At 40.8% G+C, this 20,299-nt stretch overlaps 1 protein-coding gene across 1 annotated transcript in view; it reads right to left on the bottom strand.

Moving 5' to 3' along the window:
* Positions 1–430: 430 nt before the first annotated feature.
* Positions 431–20,299, bottom strand: part of RCL1 (RNA terminal phosphate cyclase like 1) — a 45,322-nt gene continuing 25,453 nt past the window's right edge. Inside the window, exons 7-9 of the mRNA XM_030566660.1 lie at positions 18,309–18,465; positions 7,505–7,608; positions 431–2,085 (exon numbers count right to left, since the gene is read on the bottom strand). Coding sequence (XP_030422520.1) covers positions 1,935–2,085; positions 7,505–7,608; positions 18,309–18,465 — 412 coding nt within the window. The 3' untranslated portion in view covers positions 431–1,934. The remainder of the gene's footprint in view (positions 2,086–7,504; positions 7,609–18,308; positions 18,466–20,299) is intronic.

Below are 20,299 nucleotides of genomic sequence, written 5' to 3'. Positions count from 1 at the left end.
AAGGACACAATTCCACATAATGAATTACACAGCCCAGCCATAAAACGGTGAGTTACATGATTTACATCATGTGACACACGCTGCAGCATTTTATGATATGTGTCCTGAATATCAATGAAGGCATGACATGCTTTTTAGTTATAGTAATATCAACTATGCTATGCACGGCATAAACTAAATCTTAGCTCCCTTCACTGATGTGTACGACAGGGTACAAAATATTCCAGTTTTATCACTTTTCACAGTAATTTCTACACATTGTATTAACAAAAAAAAACAGATGAAAAAGTCACCCCTATTTTGCTCTTCCCAGAAGTTTTAGAAGTGACAATTAGCACATTCGTATCAGTTTAGAGGAGCTGTTTATCTTCTGAAAATTCAGAGTGCTAGTCTGGGGAAAAACAAAATTAAAAAAGAGGAAAAAGCCTCATTTTAGAAAAAACACAATTTTATTTTTCTAAATAAATGTGTAGGCAGATTGCTACAAAAACACAGAATTTCAAGTACAGTACATACTGAGTATTGTTGCCTCCAATAATTTACAGCACATATACACAGTCTTCTGTCAAATTCCTACATGGATCCAACATGTACCTGTCATGTTACAGTGGTAACATGTGTAAGCATTTCTTACAATGGTAATGTATAAGGATGCATTCTCAATCTCCTAATGGCGTAATACTATATTAATCAAAGCATATTGCATCAATGTAGTTTATAAAGAATTATGACCACTGTAACAGCCAGTGACACAGTTTGAAATGGTTTTATTTTAAATTAGTCATCTTCATTGTTTGAAGTAGTTTTCCTCAGTATGACAATCTGTGGCTATGTGCTTAATACTTTTTCCTTGTGTAAGAGCAGTACAATATTAAACTCTAACATGTGCGCACCAGCATCTACCACTCACCTCTGCTGTGTTAAAAAGATCTTTCCTGGTGGTATGTTTCATCCTTTGGAAATTTGAAAGATACCCAACAGACATTAAGAAAAGAACCCCAAACAAACTCCTCACTCACAAAGATTGCATCCACACAAGACAATACCCAGATGTGATACATTTAATCCACCAAAACCCTGTGGCTACCTTTCCCAAATGATCAGAACAGTCCAGTTTTTGAGTGTTTGGAATACTGTAAAAACAAACAAACCCGAGCAATTTTTCTAACAGTAAAATACAGGATCTGAAATAAAACAATTTACAAACCAGATACCTAGTCAAAAGACCTCCCCCTGCCTCCGGGAGCAAGAAAGTTGAATTACATCAGTATAGGTAAACATCTTTTACATATTCTAATTTTAAGAAAAGTTAAATGGCAGATATTTCTTCTATATCCCCACACCCAGCAGTTCACTAAGCTTGAACAAAGCCCATAACATCAATAAGAGACTTTCCACTGTCTTTGTGGTCCTTATCTAATGCCCACTCAAGATTCAGACCCTGATTCTGCAAACACTTATGTACACACTTGACATCATAAATGCAAATAGTTCCACGAAGGGCCATGCAACTACTCATATGCATAACTTTATGTGCATAAGTGTTCTCAGGATTGAGGCCTTTGACAAATTCTGTATACATACAACTTAAAAACAACAACTATTGTTCTAGTTTGAGTTCAGTTTATTTCAATGTTGGTATTTCTTAGATGGGGCTCTGTAATTACCGCCGCCCTACACACACATATTTTGAGAAATTATTTGCTCTGCAATTCTCTTTTTGGTCACCTTTGTTAAGGTCTCCTTCCTTAACTCCTCCATAAAAATGTAAACCTGTCAATACTTTTAAAGACAGTTGCATACAGCAACCACCACGTTAGTCTGGGGAGAAAAGAAGGAGAAGAGGCTCAACCATGTTGTATGTAAGATGCTAAACCACATCTATGCTGTACTTGTTTTGATGTCACGTTTTCGTAAAAGCTGCTAATATTTTATCATTTGATTGTCTTGCTAAGGTTGGAAAATCCAATGCCAACACACGTCATTAAGACTTTCTCTCCACCCTGGAGCTCTTCATAAGATGGCTTGGTTTCAATTTTGAACATAATCTGGAAGAAGCTTCTCAAATGTCGCAGAAACTCAATTCTGAAAGGGAGAGAAGACAAGAGAGTTTTCTTTTTCTTTAAAAAAAAAAGTGTTAAACTATCTTCAACAAATCAGTTACTCATTTAGTTAACACAGCGGTCTTCCCCAGTAAGTAGAGCACAGACTAACATTCAATGAGATATGCAATGTAGCTGAAGCTGTGTTTGTCCCAGGATTTTAGAGAGACAAGGTGGGTGAGGTAATATCTTTTACTGGACCAACTTCTGTAGGTGAGAGAGAGACGCTTTTGAGCTCTGTGTGGCTTGAAAGCTTCTCTCGCTCACATTCTAGCTGCTTGGTACAGAGGTAGGAAAATGGGTGTATGGGTTTGAAAAAGATCTTATTTGTATTATAGCAACGCCTAGATGAAGGCTCCAACTGAGCCTGGTGCTGCAAAAAAAGACAGAAAGACAGTCTTTGTCCTGAAGAGTTAATAATGTAAATAGACCACACAAAGAGTGGGAGGGGAAACTGAGACACAGAGGTAGCATAACCTGATCACACAGCAGGTCAGTGGCAGAATCAGAATAGAATCCAGTTCCCATGACTCCCAATCCAGTTCCCTATCCATTCTGCCCCCCCAAAATGTTTAGTACTGAACTTTACTGGAATTTCTGAAAAATACTTTTGAGGGTAGCTAAAGAAATTCAAAACGGTGTGTGTGTGTGTGTGTGTGTGTGTGTGTGTGTGTGTGAATACAGTAAGCAGATTGAAAAGCACATATCTGATCAGTTTTATAAGCTCCCCACTGCTAAAATATCTTTGGAATCTAATAGTATTTAAAAAAAAAAAATCAGATTCCAGACTTCTTTTGGAAAAAGTGTTTACACCTGAAAATGTATTTTTTCAAGATTACAGGTCTGACGAGACTTCTCTGTGGAAGAGAGACAAAACAGCTCTGAAGAGGAGACAAACTGGAGTGGATGTGACAGAAAAAATAATGAATAGTATAAAGAAAGTAAATGGGATGTGCCTGGGGGATAGTAAATGAAACTGAAAGACAACAAAATGGAAAATGGATAATTGTTCATTATGCGACGCTTGCCCTCTCCTCTGGAGCTGGTACCAGCCACACTTAGAGAGACACCGAAGTGGATGAACTGCTGGTTTAATTCACTGGGACAACTGCTACATTCCCAAGATTCTCTTCTCAGGTAAGCTTAGCCTATGGAAAGAGGGACATGCACACCACTCCGGAGCCTTCTTTTGGCACGTAGCCTGTCCTAAGAGCTTTAATACTACATTGATCACACTTTAGAGATCAAATTCTTTTTCAGTTCTGTGCCCCCGATGCTATTTTAAGAAATAGTTCCTGACACAGAGGATGCAGGAGGCAAGAGAGAGACAAAATCACTGCTGAAGCACTACAAGACCTAAGAAAGTCCCAAGGCACTCCACCAATAGTGGGATGGTCCAGAAATGGGGGCAGCACCAGGAGCACACTGTGGGAGAATGGAGGAGGCAGAGCAGAGCAGGCCATTCTTCCATACAGAAAGCTCAGAGAGCAGTGAAAGCAAACAAAATTTGGCAGGAAATGGCAGAGAACTGTGGTCTTCCTTTGGGACAGTCTTTAATAATCCTCCTCTGTCTTGTCACGTAAGTACGAGGGGTGGAAATCAGGGAAAAGAGGGAGGTGGAGAGGCTGTCGGTGTCCACACAAACTTGCAGTTCCTAATGTATGGAAGCCACCTCCAGGTGCAGCCTTGTCAGTCTGCAGCAGGAAGCAGAGTGCAGCATGGTGTGCAGCATTCCACTTCTCCCAGAATTTCAAACAAAAACCACTGCCTTGAACAAAACAAACAGTGTTTACAGAAGCAGCATCTTTTTCCAGAAGACTGCAAACTGAAATGAAGTGAGATACATCAATTGCACATGCACTTAAAAGTTTTTTTTATGGGCAAAGCAGCTTGTTCTGTAGTTCACTAAATTATCGCTGCCACAAAAGTCATTTCACTGACATTGATTTACACTTCAAGCAGAAAAGTTAGGCTGACTTTACACTTAAAAGTTAGCTCGACCTTGTAGGTTGCTCCAAGCTGTGAAAAATTCCATGCCCTGAGCACTGTAGCAAAGTTGACCTAACCCTTGGTGTAGACACAGCTACATCTATGGAAGAATTTTTCCGTCAACATAGCTACCACCTCTTGGGGAGATGGATTAACTATATTGACAGAAAAACCCCTTCTATCAACTGTAGCAGCTGTAGTGTAGACATATCCTTATACTCCAAGTGACACACTGTCCCAAAGCTAGCTAAAGTGGCCTAACCAATAAGAAGTGTTGGTATATTGCACAAACATAGCTTCTATCTAACAGCTGCCTTCACAAGAAGGCAGATCTATTACAGAATTTGCTGTCAGATCTTTTCACTCCAGGTTTAATTACTCCCCAACCACACAATTATGATAAGAGTCTGCTCAACACTTAAATGTCTATACATACACATTTCCCAGACATCAGCCAGCCAATTACAGTTTATGATCCCTTGTGCATATTATAGAGCCACTAGACAAACACACCCTCTTATTTTTTGAGGCTGTTCTGGTTAAAACATGATCCCAAATCCCAAACAATGAGATGATCTCAGGAAGTGTTTGACAAAGCTGGGTGACATTTTATAGCCAAAGCTTTTTTCCCCCATGACTGAAACATTTTGTGAATTTGTGTTGATTTTGTCAAATTGTTTCAGCTGACATTTTGATTAAAAAACTAGACTATAAAATTAACAAGGCATGCATTAAATGGATTAAAAACTGGCTAACTGATAGGTCTCACAATGTGACTGTAAACAGGGAATTGTCCTTGATAGACTCTGTTCCCAGCAGGGATAAGTTTTGGACCCAGGCTATTTAATGTTTTTTATCAACGACCAGGATGAAAACAAAATCTGCACTTAAAGTCTGAAGATGATAAATATTGGGGGAGTGGTAAATAATGAAGACAGGTTACCGATTCAGAGAGATCTGGATTGCTTGGTAAACTGGGCACAAGCAAACAATATGTGTTTTAATATGGCTATGTGTAGAGGTATACATCTGGGAACAAAAGACGTAGGCCATATTTACAGGATGAGGAACTCTATCCTGGGGAGGAATGACTCTGAAAAAGATTGAGGGTCATGGTGGATAATCAGCTGAACATGAGCTTTCAGTGTGATGCTATGGCCAAAAGAGCTAATGAGATCCTAGGATGCACAAATGGGGGAATCTCAAGTAGGAACAGAGAGGTTATTCTACCTCTGTACCGAGCTCTGGTGGGACTGCTGATTTAATTCTGTGTCTAGTTCTGATGCCCACAATTCAAGAAGGATGTTGATAAATTGGAGAGGGTTCAAAGAAGAGCCACAAGAGTGATTTAAGGATTAGAAAACATGTCTTGTAATGACAGGCTCAAGGAGCTCAATCTATTTAGCTTAACAAAGAGAAAGTTAAGGGGTGACTTGATTACAGTCTATAGGTACATTGGGAACACCTATTTAATAATGGGCTTTTTGTTGAAACAGAAAAGTGTAACATAGGGGTTGGCAACCTCTTGCACACGGCTCGGCAGGGTAAGTACCCTGGTGGCCGGGCCAGTTTGTTTACCTGCTGCGTTTGCAGGTTCAACCGATCACGGCTCCCACTGGTCGCAGTTCACCACTCCAGACCAATGGGGGCTGCAGGAAGCTGTGGCCAGCACATCCCTCGGCCCGCGCCACTTCCTGCAGCCCCAATTGGCTGGAGCGGCGAACCGCAGCCAGTGCGAGCCACAATTGGCCAAACCTGCAGATGTGGCAGGTAAACAAACTGGCCCGGCCTGCCAGGGTGCTTACCCCTGCAAGCCACATGCCAGAGGTTGCCAACCCCTGGTATAACACAATCCAATGGTTGGAAGTAGAACCTAAACAAACTCAGACAGGAAACAAGGTGTACATCTTTAGCAGTGAGAGTAATTAACCATTGGAACAATTTAGCAAGGGTGATGGTGGATTCTCCATCGTGACAACTTTTAAATAACTGAGCCAGAGGTTAGGAGTCTATTCAAGAGTGGGTGGGTGAGAGCCTATGGCGTGGAACTCAATAGTGTTTTGCTTCTCATTGTTATTTTTTAAAATATCTCATGCATCTATGCTCAGCAGCTGTGGAGACAGATTTCTCAACCCTTAAATGTTAGCAGCACAGAAGCTACGAACAGAAAAAAAACCCAACAACCCTTACATGATCTCACATGAAACATGCTGATCTTGATAATAACCCTCCTCCACTGCCAAACCTCTCCACCCTGCACTACCGTTACAAGAATGTCAATAACTAAAGTAGCTGAAATCAGTCCACTTAAAAATTAACGCTTTACAAACTTTGTGGTTTGAAACTGTAAAATATCAGATTATTACACTCTTAACGGCATAGTCTAATCACTGACGTTGGGTGATATTACTGAACACTAAGTAGATACTCACCTTGTGATGGTCTACTTCACCCCTTCCATAAAGATAATCCTCCATTGCTTCCCTCAAAATCCATACAAACCCCCTTCCACACAACTCTGGTGGATCTGTTGGTTTCTGAGGTATCAGGGTTTGGTAGCAGTTATGCAGTTTGTAATTTTCATGTGATGGCACCATCATTCTTCAGTTATCACAGTACTGTACCTTTCACGTATACAGCACCGGTACCATGATAACCGAAAAAGGACAGTTCATGTTCTAATTGTTTGATATCATGCCCACACATGCACCTCTCTCCCCTTTCCCTTAAAGGGGTACTCTTTGATCAATTCAGTCTCTGGTAACTGCTTTGGTCTAGTCAATTGTTCATCAGCCAGCTATGATAACAGGAAAGCAGCATGCCTTTTGCCCTTCTGTATCCCAACCAACAATGGGGGAAACTTCTTTCTCTTCAGACTGGTAACTGTCACAGACCTTGAAAAACTGTTAGAAAAAAGGCCAAAGCAAAAATAAAATGCAATCCATAACAGTTCTAAGACTCCAGGGTCCCAAGTGTCTCAACAAGATACACCCTTGAGCTGTTTCTCTTTGACACTCCTGCCATGAGCTGGATATAATCTTAGTGTTAGTCAGCAATTCAGAATACATTCCATTATGTGCACAACTACAACAGAGGTCATTAGGCAAAATAAGACAGCTTATGCTAGGCAACAAAAATGTAATTGATGTGTAAACAATCCAAGACCAAGAACCAATAACAAACTGGCCTCTGAAAGTTTAATTGCCTAGGAATCAGAGGGAAAATAGGAAAGTAAGGAAGTCTTCTTCCAGAATATACAAATAAACACTAGGTAACTTATGATGTGCTGATCATTAAATGATCAGTGCGTCTGTTCATAGCCACAAACGAAATGTTCTGCACAAAAATACCTGTTATTTTATTAATTGCAAATTAAACAAGATGTGATATTGAAGTTAAAAAGAACAACTTACGTGTACGGAGATAGAGGTCCTAGTAGGACTTTGGAAACATCCTGCTGTCCAAGGGTCATGAGGAGCAGAACTAGGCTCTGGTTTGTTGAATCCACACAGCCTCCCTGTAAACACAAACATTTTAATTATTAATCTTTATATAAACCAGAAAATAGGAAAAAAAGATGAAGGAACGTTTACTTAAAACACAGATCTATCACAGCTCTCACATTTCAAGGGTCAAAAGATAAAATCCAGATTTTGTAATAGTAACTAACTTTACAGGGCATATTTAGAAAGGGACTTGAGTTAAAAACCATAGTAAGAAAATTATTTTTCTAACACTATTGATTATGAAAACCCAGGGAATCTCTGAAATTTAACAAACAATATAAATAGAGGAAAAATATATTTACTTTGCATTTCACTTATTTGGGGCAAGTGAAAATAGATTAGTCTCTTTCAGGTTCATGTGCACTTACAGATTACTGAAATGCTTGGGTTATAGCTCTTTAGGTAAATGTTTAAAATGGGACACAACCTGAAAGCTATTCAACTTTAAAAAACTTAGTTAAAAATAGTTTCAGGTATTACATCTGCCCAACCCCCGGCTGCCAATTATTGTAGTTGTGCAGACACATTTTCCTGTTTTCAAAGAACATTTCTCTCTCCTGATGTTGCTATGTGAAAAATCCACAGAACTACAAGTAACACAGGCTACGTGGAACTACACAAAATGCTATCAAGTGCACAAAACAAAAACCTTGTGGGAAAATAATATTTTTCTCCGAGGCTCTGCCTCTCAAATTACACCCTGGCAGCTTTACTTAGGGCAGAGATAGGGAAGTGAGCTGTTTTCAGTGAAGCTCAATGCCTTTATATTGATTTATTGGCTGAGTATTCAGCATATGAATCTACAGCATCGTCCAAGGTTATGTCTGGGGGAACAGCTGAGCAGTACACAACCCCTAGAGAGCCTTTGGCTTTTGAAAGTCTGTTGTTCTCTCCATTCCTTGTGCTTGTTGCAACTTGACCTGGCTAGGCATGTAAGCAAGTGTGTGGTATCTGCAAATATCTTCTGCTCTAAATTTAATGGAAACAACTGGACATGGCAGTTGCCCCCATGGCTTTCTTCTTCAAAAGAGCAGACATAGTTTGGAGAAATACTTTTGTTCAAATATGTCGAGGAGGGCATTTTTGACTCTGTTTTCAAACTATGAAGATAGCCTGTTTGGGGGAGAGGAGTTTCATCCATGCAGGTTTAGCGAAGTTGAAGATCTACCACACTACTTACTTTCTGGTAGCTTGTTCAGAAAATAAAGGTCTAGTCCCATTTCTGGCTCAGATGCCTTTTACTGCATTGGCTCAAAAGTAAGAATATTTGCTATGCAGTGAAAATGTTTCTATTATAGGGGTTTGACCTATTTGCCCGATAGACTGCTGAAACAAATATATGAAAAAGAGACTCCTTATGACCTAAATGAAATAATGCATTTCTAACCCTTGTTAGTTTATTTTTGTATATTGTTGCAGGGACTGTGACTTTAAAGTTGTAACCGATTCTGGGGCAAGGCTGAACTTCTGTTTTTTGGGTTTTTTTTTAAAAGCACTGGTTTTAATTTTATTGAGTTGTGTTGATTTTAAAACTCGTATTTATCTGATATGTATTGTACTGTGTGCTCTGTTCTAAAGCTAAGATGCTATATTAATATAATTGAACTTTATATTTGTCTCCTGTATCTTTCAGTTACTATAAACAAAAGCAAAAACATTTCAGACAGCAGTGTCATTTTGACATTGACACTGCCCCTTTAAATCCAAACAAAAAATTGATTGGACATTTTGAGAAAGTCTGTAAAGACTTGCGTTTACAAAATGTGTTTTGTTTATTATTAATAAAAATAAAAATAATAATTAAAATAACCTAAATTTTGTTCCCAAACTAGTTAACAGTATCCCTTTAATCAAGACAGTCTAGATGGCTTGGAAACAATTGCAGCCTTTCAACTTTACTTACGAAAAAATCTCTCTTTTGATAATTAGAAAGTAGGGAACATGGTTCTGGATACACACCAAACCCGATTACACAGTAAAACTCCATTTATCCTACTATCACATTTCCTCCTAGCATGAGCAGTTTATCCAGAAATTGCAAACTGACTGTTCAATCCTTACTTTTAGATGGCCCTGAAATGTTTCTGACAAACAGGGTTGAACTATAACGATTACATAGCAACAAGCCATTCCTGCAACTGCTTGCAGCTTTCTGCATTTGAGCAAGGGGATACATTTTTTCTTGCTTAGTTGGAAGAGACACTAGCTTTTTTATTACCAAATAAAGCTACTCAAACACATGAAAGAAAAATCTGGCATGAAATTAAATTTGGACTCTCATAGACAGCTTGATTGAAAATTCACATCAATCAGTGGATGGACTCTACTGACTTCAGTGGCTTTTGGATCAGATCCTTAACAGGCTCTCCAAAATGTTTTTTCGAGCCAACCAAACTAACCATTTCAAAAACTTGTACATGTAATCACACACTAGAGCTATTACTGTTCAGTCACATGGCAAGCAACATCTGCTCATTTTATTTTATTTTTCTAAGGAAGTATTTTACCACCACCATCCAAACAATTAAAATACCCAAAGTAGACAACAGTAATCATAGAATATCAGGGTTGGAAGGGATCTCCGGAGGTCATCTAGTCCAGCTCCCTGCTCAAAGCAGGACCAATCCCCAGACAGACTTTTGCACCAGATCCCTATATAGCCCCCTCAAGGATTGAACTCACAATTCCAGGTTTAGCAGGCCAATGTTCAAACAACTGAGCTATCCCTCCCCCCTGATGAATGGGATGACTTCTGTGTTGAATTGGCTTAGTCAAGATGACAGGGTGGAAGGAAGGATCCTTACAAACCTTTAGGGACAAGAGTTACTAAAGGTTTATTGTTCAACAACATTGGAAGGACATGGCTGTGAAGGAAGAGGCGAGATGCAGTACCATAGAGGGCTGAGAACATCAGCACAGAGGCCTTGATTTGGATTCTTTACCGAAAGGAATGCAAAGAAAGCAAGAGACTGGGACAACATGCTCATGGACAGCTGTTTGATTTGGAGATTTTGAGGGTGTAACTTCATTCCTATACTAGACTCCTTCCATAAACACTCTTTCCGACCCCAAGTTCTGCTGACATTACTTATTCCTCTGCCCTACAGTTGGGGTGCTGAACCCCCCACAGCTAGCGGGGCATTGGACTTTTGGGCACTTGAGAGTGTATGTCAAGAAGACTGCACACTGACCCTTCCAAAATGCAGCTGTGGGGCCCCATTCAAATGCTTTGTAAGGAGCTCTGAAATTGTCCTGCACTGATCCTGGTAGTTGGTGATTGCAGTCTTACATCAGTATTTACAACTAATCTGAATGTAAAATGGAGAAGCAATGAAATGCTGCTCCTTTCACTTCAGTTTAGAGCCCAACTCCTCTATCCAGATTATCTTTTGCCTGTGAATGATTTCTCAAAGCAGTGAACATTTCTGCCCTTAACTTCACTGACTTCTGTCCAATCACTGCTGACCAATGCACACGGTTTTGTTTATTGTTAACTTTTTAAAGTGCATTTATTCAGCCTGGAGAGTACAAAGGTAATATGAAACAGAAAAAAGGCCAAGTGCCTGAAGTTCAATTATTGCAGTTACAATGGTACAGAAATAACAAAGTGCAGGCTGGATGACTAAAAGTTTAAAGAGTACGTGGCATTTGTCTTGCACTATTTATTTTCAAGTAATTCCCAGATGTTCTAGCTATATTCGATTGACTATCGTTATTTAAGCTTTTAAAAATATATATATATTAGTCTATCAGCAACAGCTTGCTTATAGCAAACAGTAGATCAATTGCTCGTTAGTCACTGATCTGCATGATCTAAGTAGTATAGCTAGGAAAACAGTCAAAAGTCGTGGAGTTTTTCTCTTGTTAACTGTACGCAGAGATGGCCATCTTTAGTAAATAGACACCTGATCCACAGACAGGAAAAACTCAGAGTTTCCCCCTCAACTGGTTCAACTCATAGCTGTGTACAAGAGCTTCTTAGACAGAACAAGATGGTGTATTATCTCCCCATGAACATTTGCTTTAGAAACAATCTGTGCAGCAGAAGAGGGCTTCAATACAGCATGAGCCTTAGATAACTGTTGGGATATATATTTTGGAGGGCACATGGGGGTGTATAGTTGAGGCTCTCTTTCCTCAGCACATTCCTCTTCCTCTCCATAGAGAATGCTGTTTGCTCTCTACATGCTTGTTGCTATACCCATACTCAATATGGGAACACATCTTCTGATCATTGATTTTTCTACTTTGGCTGGCTGACAAAACTTTATGCCACGTACCTATACTTCAATGGTCATGACTACTCTAGCTCCCCTCTATAACCACTTGAATATGGATCTACAATCAAGAGAGACCTCTTCTGTTGGAAAATTTCAGATTAAATCCAAACTCTCCCCAAAATAATGGGGAAAGCAATAAGATCACTACTAAAGGTCACCAAGATTATTGTTGCCCATTATTTGTATTACGGTACCATTTAAAGCCTCACCTTAAATTAGGGCCCCACTGTACTACATGCCAGATAGACACAGTGAGAGAGTGTTCCTGTGCCAAAGAGCTTACAAAACTATATAGACAAGATGGACAAAGGATGGGAGGGGAAAGAAAAGCAGAGGGAGGTGAAATGATCTGTCTGCACCACAAAGGCAGCCAGTGGCAAAGCTGGCCTAGAACCTCACCCTCCCGAGCCCCAGTCCAGTGCTTCCCCCACTTTAAGAAACCCAGACACACAGGGGAAAAGCAGCTGTCGGGAGTACTGTCTATTGATGAAACTTTTCAATGATTATTTCTATGAAGTACTATGTCCAATGGTGCTAAAATCACAGAAGACACCAATTTATGTCCCTTGGAAGGTTTGCAAACTAATGTGGACAGGGATTGATTTTTTAAAAACAGCTTCTGAAAACTGCTTGAGTCTAGAGGCTCGGTTGAACCCTAATCAAGCAGGATGCACCCATCTAGGGTAGAGAGGAAAGAAATTTCCCCTCAGAAGAGAGCAGAGTGTTTGCATTGCTGCCTTTCCCGAGTGTGGGCAGCTTTAACATGTAGCTGAGGCGCCATAAGAATCCCAGGTGGGTGAGAAGGCATGCACTCAGTGCGCTGCCCATCAGGTACCAACCACTCCTTGGACTGAGCTGGCTGAGGGCCCCCAGAGAAGAGCTGTGCCACTGGAGTCCCTCTTATAGAAGGCTTTCTGCCACGATCCTTGGGTTACGAAGGCGCAGGCCAGAGTAACCCAGGGATGAATCATGCCCTGGGTCAGTACACGGTCTCAAAAGATTCCCTAGAACTGTGCGCCATCCACACTGGTGGCATAACTAAGTTAGAAAACAGAATTTTAAAGCTGCGTTAGCTAACAGCCCCACATCTTAGACCAGGCCAGAATTAGCCACTTTAGCCACAGCTCACATCAGCACATTAATGGGTAAAATGAAAAAGGGGTCACCTGATCCACCAACAGTCCCATTCCTCTCTCAAACACTGCTTTGCACCTCACACCAGTGCCATCACACACAGACATCTGATCTGCTGCTCTGAGAACCTCGCTACCTTTCTACTCTGCCTTATGGCATTGCCTCTTTCTTAAAACTTAGCTGATTGCCAGCTATGCCATTAGAACATACGATCTTCAGGCCAGCCCCATATCCATTTATTTTGCAAGGTATCTGGTACATTTTTGGGTGCTTAACAAAAAAGAAAAAAAAAAGGGTGTAATGATTAACATAGCAGTCTTCCTAGTGGCTGGATAACATATAGTTTTAATTTACAAAGAGCTAGGTGTTTTTATTGCTTTTTAAGTAAAAAATAGCCACCTCTGCTGGGAAGCCATGTGGAAATAAGGGTTTGATAGGAAATTGGATTTCTGATTCTTCCTATCATCTGAAGGGCTCTAGGGTGTTTTCATGGAGCAGCAGACTCAGAGTGGGGTTTTTAAGAATTTAAACAGAGGAGTAAGATTTGCAATTCAGCTTTTGTAAATAAAGTGCTGGAAGTGGCTGCTGCTGTAGGTAATTGCTACTGGAGGCATATAGCAGCAGGCTGTGACTCTCCCCCTTCCCGAAAAACACACTTACAAAGGGCCAAGCTTTAAAATACGAATGGCCTTTGCTGCACTGTCAAAAATATGTGCACTGAGATCAGTATGTTGTAGGCTAGCACCCAGTTTGTGCACTCAGTAGAAACAAGCCAATATGGTAACAGAGCCTGGTACCCCAATAACTGTCTGGCTCATAACATCCCTCACAAGACCATCATTTTTGGGGATAGAGACTGCATACTCCCCCTTGCATCTAAGCCATTTGGAATAAAGTAGAGTACAGTAACTCCTCGCTTAATATTGTAGTTATGTTTCTGGAAAAACAACTTTAAGCGAAACAATGTTAAGAAAATTCAATTTCCCCATCAAAATTAATGTAAAAGGGGGGGTTAAGTTCCAGGGAAATTTTTTTCACCAGACAAAAAACTGTATATTATATAGATACACACACAGTTTACATTTTAAACAAACAATTTAATACTGTTCACAGCTATGATGATAGTGAAGTTTGGTTGAGGTGGAAGAGTGTGGGATATTTCCCAGTGAACACCTTGCTGCTAAATGATGAACTAGCACTCAGCTGAGCCCTCAAAGGTTAAAACATTGTTGTTAATGTAGCCTCTCACACAAGGCAGCATGAACACAGGAGAGGGGAAACAGCATAGCAGACAGAGACAGACACACACCTTGTGTGTGTGGGAGAGAGAGAGAGAGAGAGAGAGAGATAGATGCACACTGCCCTTTAAGTAAGCTGACCCACTCTTCAGTATATTGTCTTTCTAAGTGGATCAGGAAGTTGAGACAGCAGCTGCTGTCCCATGGCTCTCTCTGTCTCTCTCTGTGGGTGTCCCCTCCCTGCTCTGTAAGGAGAAGTGGTAAGTGGGGTGCAGAAGGAGGGGGGAGGGAGACATCCTGACATTAGCCCCCCACACTTCCTCTCCTGCATAGCAAGCAGGAGTCTCTGGGAGCAGCTCCAAGGCAGAGGCAGGAGCAGCACATGGCAGTGGGGGGAGGGACAGGTGACCTGTCTAGCAATTGATAGCCTGCTGGGTGGCTGCAGCACAGGGAACTTAGCAGAGCGGGGAGCTGATAGGGGGGCTGCCGGTCCACCCTAGTTACAAGCACCCACCAGCTAGCTCCAACGGGCTGCTCTTCCTGCAAGCAGTGGACAAAGCAGGCGGCTGCCCAGATGTTAGAAGGGAGCATTGTACAACTTTAAACGAGCATGTTCCCTAATTGATCAGCAACATAACAATGAAATAACATTAACCAAGACGACTTTAAGTGAGGAGTTACTGTAACTACTTGTGAGTTCTGAGACCTGATTCAGTGCAGTGGACAGGCAAGCAGACTCAGACACCCCCTGATACAAGTGAAGTCCAATCTTCTGCATTTCTGACATGGGTTCCCAGCCTCTAGCCAACACTGTATTTAATGCTACTGATAACTGTCCATGCTAGGTAAGTGTGAAAAATCAGTTATTCCTCCCCTCCCCAGCTATCTGTTAATATTCTGAGCTGTCAAGTATGTGCTAGGTACCTCACGGAAACAGGGACAAGAAATACCATTTTTGATGCATTGGAGAGGGATAAGGTGAAGAACCAGAAGAATGAAGCAGAAGTGTGTGTAGGAGGAAAGACAAGAAATGATAGGGGTGCTGATGAGAGATTAACCATAGGCATGGACACTAAGGACCAGATTTTTTAAAACACTATGGAAAAGCAGTAATGGGATTAAATTGCAGTCCAGATTTGAAGGGAGGTGTCATGGATGACCTCCTGAATACAAGTCTAGGTGATAAGAGTACCAGTGGTGCCATCAACAGCATACAATACTGAGTCATTTCCTCATTATGCACTAGCCAGAGGTTAAGTCTGCAAGTTTTACAGTTCAGTCATATGAAGAGAACAGTTAAGGTATTATGTTAAAACTGAAAAAGTAAGTTTAGCCCATTTGCCTAAATCATATGAATGAACAGATTTTTCACAAACTTAAACAACTCCCAAAAAAACCTTTTAGCTGAGATCAAGTATGGAAGATTTCAGCCTAAAAGGAGATATTTGAGAAAGTGAAAAATTGAAGTTTATAGCATAAGATGAGTAGCAATATATTCAAGAGACAGTTTACTGTGTTATAATCACAGCAATTATACTTTTATCTAACCTGGCAGCACTCACAGTGACATTAGTTGTAGCTATTTCCAATGAAATTAAATTTTCTGCACTAAATACAATCTGTACATGTGTGCCTCATAAAAGCTGGCTAAATTTTGTCAACATCAGTAGTTTCTTCTCTCATTTCAGAGTGCATTTGAAGTACTTAAAGTGGATAACCACTTTTTGTTAATCAGAAACTATAAATAAGATGGCAATTGCTGAATCATTTGTAAGACTGAAAGCCCATTATCCACATGAGAATTCAGCACAATTGAACAGTAGTCATTTAAAATCAGTTTAACAAACAAGTTTTTTCTAGAGTTAACACAAAGAATATGCTTGTGGTAGATTGCAATACACACAATTTACCTACTCAAATGCTGTCTTGGCTACTTTATAATACATAATTCCACCCCCTAAACGTACCAAATGAGCGACTCTGTAAACTCATTTCCTCCCCCAAAAAACATATTGACTAAAGCAGATAGAGATAAGATATTATCTTACTTTAGGCAGATATAACAAAGGTCCTCCTTTATCTTGCACAGAGCATGGATGCCAGGCAAAGCACCGTCTTTCCCTAAGCCTTTCAACTCTAACAGAAAAAGAGCACACTAAGAGGGCTATCCTCTCTAAAACAGCCGTTTCCTTTCTAGTACCATGTAATCAATCAATCAATAAGAGAGAGACAGCAAGATACAGTATCTGCCCCTTATGATCCAGATACTCAAAACCATTCATACACAAAATGTTCTGGATGACTAAGAAGATCCTGCCGTACAGTGCACAAACCAATTCTGACGACAAGTGTGCAACGCCATTTATTACACTGGTGAAGCCAGCATCTCTGATTTAGCGACTAGAACCGAGATGTAGAGCAGGGATTCTCAACCTTTTTCTTTCTGAAGCCCCCCTATGCTATAAAAATGCCAGGGCCCAGCAGAGAGGGGGAGGGCCCTCAGGGTGTCAGCTGGAGGGTGCTCAGGGCTTCAGCCATAGGGTAGGAGCAGGGAGTTTGGGGCTCTGAGCTTTCTGCCCCGGGCCACCGCCAGTCTAATGCTGGCCCTGCTTTGTAGCCCCCCTGAAACCAGTTTGTGGTCCTCCAGTTGAGAACCCTAGACCCACCGTTGAGAACCACTGATCTAGATATTCCAAATGAGGCCACTTGAAGCTTTCAGGTACTCCCTTCCACTCCTCCCGTTCACTTATTTTGCTGATATTAACCACAAATAAGACCCATCGTTCAGGCAGTTGCTAATGAGACTACTGCATAGAGGCCACTATAAACACGTTATACATATCGTATCTTCTTCCTTTTACCTTGGCCCCAAGAGGCTGAGGGAGCCAGATGCCCAATGCTTCCAGTCCAACTGAAGAGAGGAAGCCCTGACACTAGGCCACCAACCCAATGGCCCTGAAGTCCTCTTTCAGTCTGACACAGCTATATCTCAAAAGGATCCCACTAAGTGCTTTCTAGGCTTTTTTCAAACAGGATCCCTGAGCACAGGAAGGGAAAACATGAATCCTCGCACAAAGCAGTCTAGGGAGGCTTTCTGCTGCGCCTGATATGACTCCAATTTTGTGCATCTCAGATGTCATCCTTTGGCCTAATCATTGTGGTTATTTTGGGCAAGTCGACTCAACTGCTAAGCAACTAATTTTTTTTTTTAAAGCAAAATGTAGATGGATTTTCAAATACAGCGTGTAGTAGTTCTGCTAGGATGCACATTAAAACTCTCCTGTATCTCCGGCAACATTTCACACTTGAGAGACTTTTTTCGTTTGTTTGTTTCTGGGCATTGACCCTGCAGCAATCTCATTCTCTCACTAAAAAGAATTATTACATTTGCTCAAGTGAAAAAGCTCATGACAACACAGAGACAACAAGCTTTTTACAGTCAGTCCAATGAAAGCAGCCCAGTTGTTTTTGGACAGAGGGGAGAGTACTTGGGGCCCGCAGTCAGAAAGCTTTGTCCCCTAAATGACTCAGCTTGGTACACATTGTAAATGTGGGACATCTCGCAGTATAGTCAATATTGTGATTTTTACTTTTTACAAGTCATTTACTTTGAATGGTGTCCACCACAGGGTGAGGAGGACAAGATCCACCAACAACGTTCTTCACACACTGATTAAGACAGCAACAGACACAGGTCACTTCTTCGGCTGGATGCAAAGCAGGCAGTTCTATATCTGATTACCAACTACCTGAATCAGCCACTGTCCCACGTTTAGGTACATGAACATATACAAAGATGGCTGCCTCAATAAATCCAGGGGAGAAAATGGCTGTCTGAATGCAATTTAATATACTTTCTATATTAACTACGCTTATTATTCTAGAAAAATAAAACCTTCAATTTGTGTTTTTAAAGAGCAGTAAACTGGTACTTGAAGTCCAACAAAAGGCTAGATGTGACAGAAACATGCTTCAAATGAAAGCAACTCCCCTTGCACACTACCTTTCCTCCAGCTACATCCACAGGAGAGTGAAAGAGAGAATACTTTGGCTACTTACTCTGTAAATCTCCTCAAGCAGCAGCTTTGCACAGTTCAGGCCGAGCTCTTCCGGGAGTACAGCAGTTCCCTGGCCCTGGGGATTAGATGCCAGTTCAGCACCCAGAAAAGTGCCACTGGTGGTTTCTGCGACAAGGGACAGGCCAAAACCTGGAGACCTGAAAGACAGTGACAGAACTGAAAGGTGTTATCCGATTACAGTATGCGAAGAGCTAAAAGGAAGAAACGAGTTTATTTTAACTCTCTCATACAGATCTCTCTGCCAGGAGACTACTTGACTTGCACTGAATAATTGGTTACTCTAACAGCATTTCAGGATTAAACCAAGCCAAAAGCTGCCTGCTATTATGATGGTTAGATCGCTGCCATTTCCAAGCCTAACATGAATAGTCTTTATATGTTCATTTCATCTCTCTGATTACTGTTGCTTCCACTCATTTGCAATGAAAAACAAAACAAACATTCCCTAAGGAGCCAAACTCTATTTGGAAGAATGCTTCCAGATTTGGCAAGATCAAAATACAAATGTGCCACCAGATGCAAGTAATTAATACTTTAATTCTGCATTATTCACCAGTTCTCCTTGATTGTTTCCACTTTAAGCCAACAGGTCAAAGCATCACTTATATAGAAGAATTCCATAACTTCTATTTGTGGCAGAATCCCCTTACCACGAAGCCCAGAATAATGCCAATATACAATGCTACTTTATTTTACTGCAGGTGTGAAGGTGGGGTTTGTCTTACCAGAAAGCCTAAAGAAGAGCTCTGTGTGGCTCAAAGCCTGTTTCCCCTTCACCAGCGAAGTTGGTCCAATATATTACCCCACCCACCTTATTTAAGAAATCCAGAGATAGCTGAGCACAGTTTACTGAGAAGTCCAAATAATATCCTTTGTCTTTTATTCATACAGTTGTCTCATTTTAAACTTTAGAAGAAAACAGGCAAATGGCTGTTAATAAACTTAGCCTAACTCTCCTCAATGTGTAAGTTTTCCTATAACACACGAACTAGGGAAAGTGCCACTGGACTCCCTCTCCACTACTCAGGCCTTTTCATCAGAATGGTGTAAATCTAAATTCATTATCACTGACCTAACAGCAAGGAACACCTCCATACCAAACACAGAGCATGAAAGCTATGAAGGCAAACTACACACTGTGCACCTCCTCAATGCTTCTAATGCCCCTGAGATTTATTATGGCTCCTGAATGCCTGACAAGATGTAGTTCTGCTAGGAAAAGAAAGCACCATTGACTGCTGTAGGACAGTCAAAATATGTAGTTCGTTCACAAAAATGGCACTAAGGATGTTTTGCATCCGAAACTCCCAGGGCTCAGATTGATGGCAAGAAGTTATTGTTTCAGAAGAATATGCATGATCTACAACAAACACCCCATACATGATCACCATGGAGAATTCTAGCAGCAAACTCACAAAAAAGTGCATTGTCTACACCAGTGTTTTTCAACTGGTGGGTTGCAACTTAAGGGGTGGAGAGGTGTCATGAAGGGCAATCTGGGGGGTCAGGAGGCACTGAAATTTTGTACTGCAACCTCAAGCAAAGCCAATCTCGATCCCTCACTCCTTGCACACTCTTCCCCTTGAAGATCAAGTATTCTCTGTTAATGACTTGAAACACAAAGGCAAATAAATTATATACACTTGATGTCACTGATATATTTACTATAAAAGTAAGAGGATCGTGAAAATTTTTGCCTTTGAATAAGGGATCACCAATCTGAAAAGGCTGAGAAATGCTGATGTAGATGAATGCACAAGCCACCTGACATCACTGATAGCAACTTCCTAAGAATCCCAAAGTATGTGTGTTCATAAGGGTGACAAATAAAGCAGCATTCTCTGCCACCGACCAGCATATTCATAGCTTTTACTCTGCTCAGAGTTTGGAGACAGTTTTCTGTATCACTTTAAGGGTCTGAAAAGGAGAACTTTTGCCTTGTTCTCGTTTCTAATGGCTCACATATGTCAA

The sequence above is a fragment of the Gopherus evgoodei genome, chromosome 6 (genome assembly GCF_007399415.2).
Source record: "Gopherus evgoodei ecotype Sinaloan lineage chromosome 6, rGopEvg1_v1.p, whole genome shotgun sequence".
NCBI lineage: Eukaryota > Metazoa > Chordata > Testudines > Testudinidae > Gopherus > Gopherus evgoodei.
The sequence above is the reverse complement of the archived record's forward strand: the minus strand, read 5'-3'. Positions and strand labels throughout refer to the sequence as shown.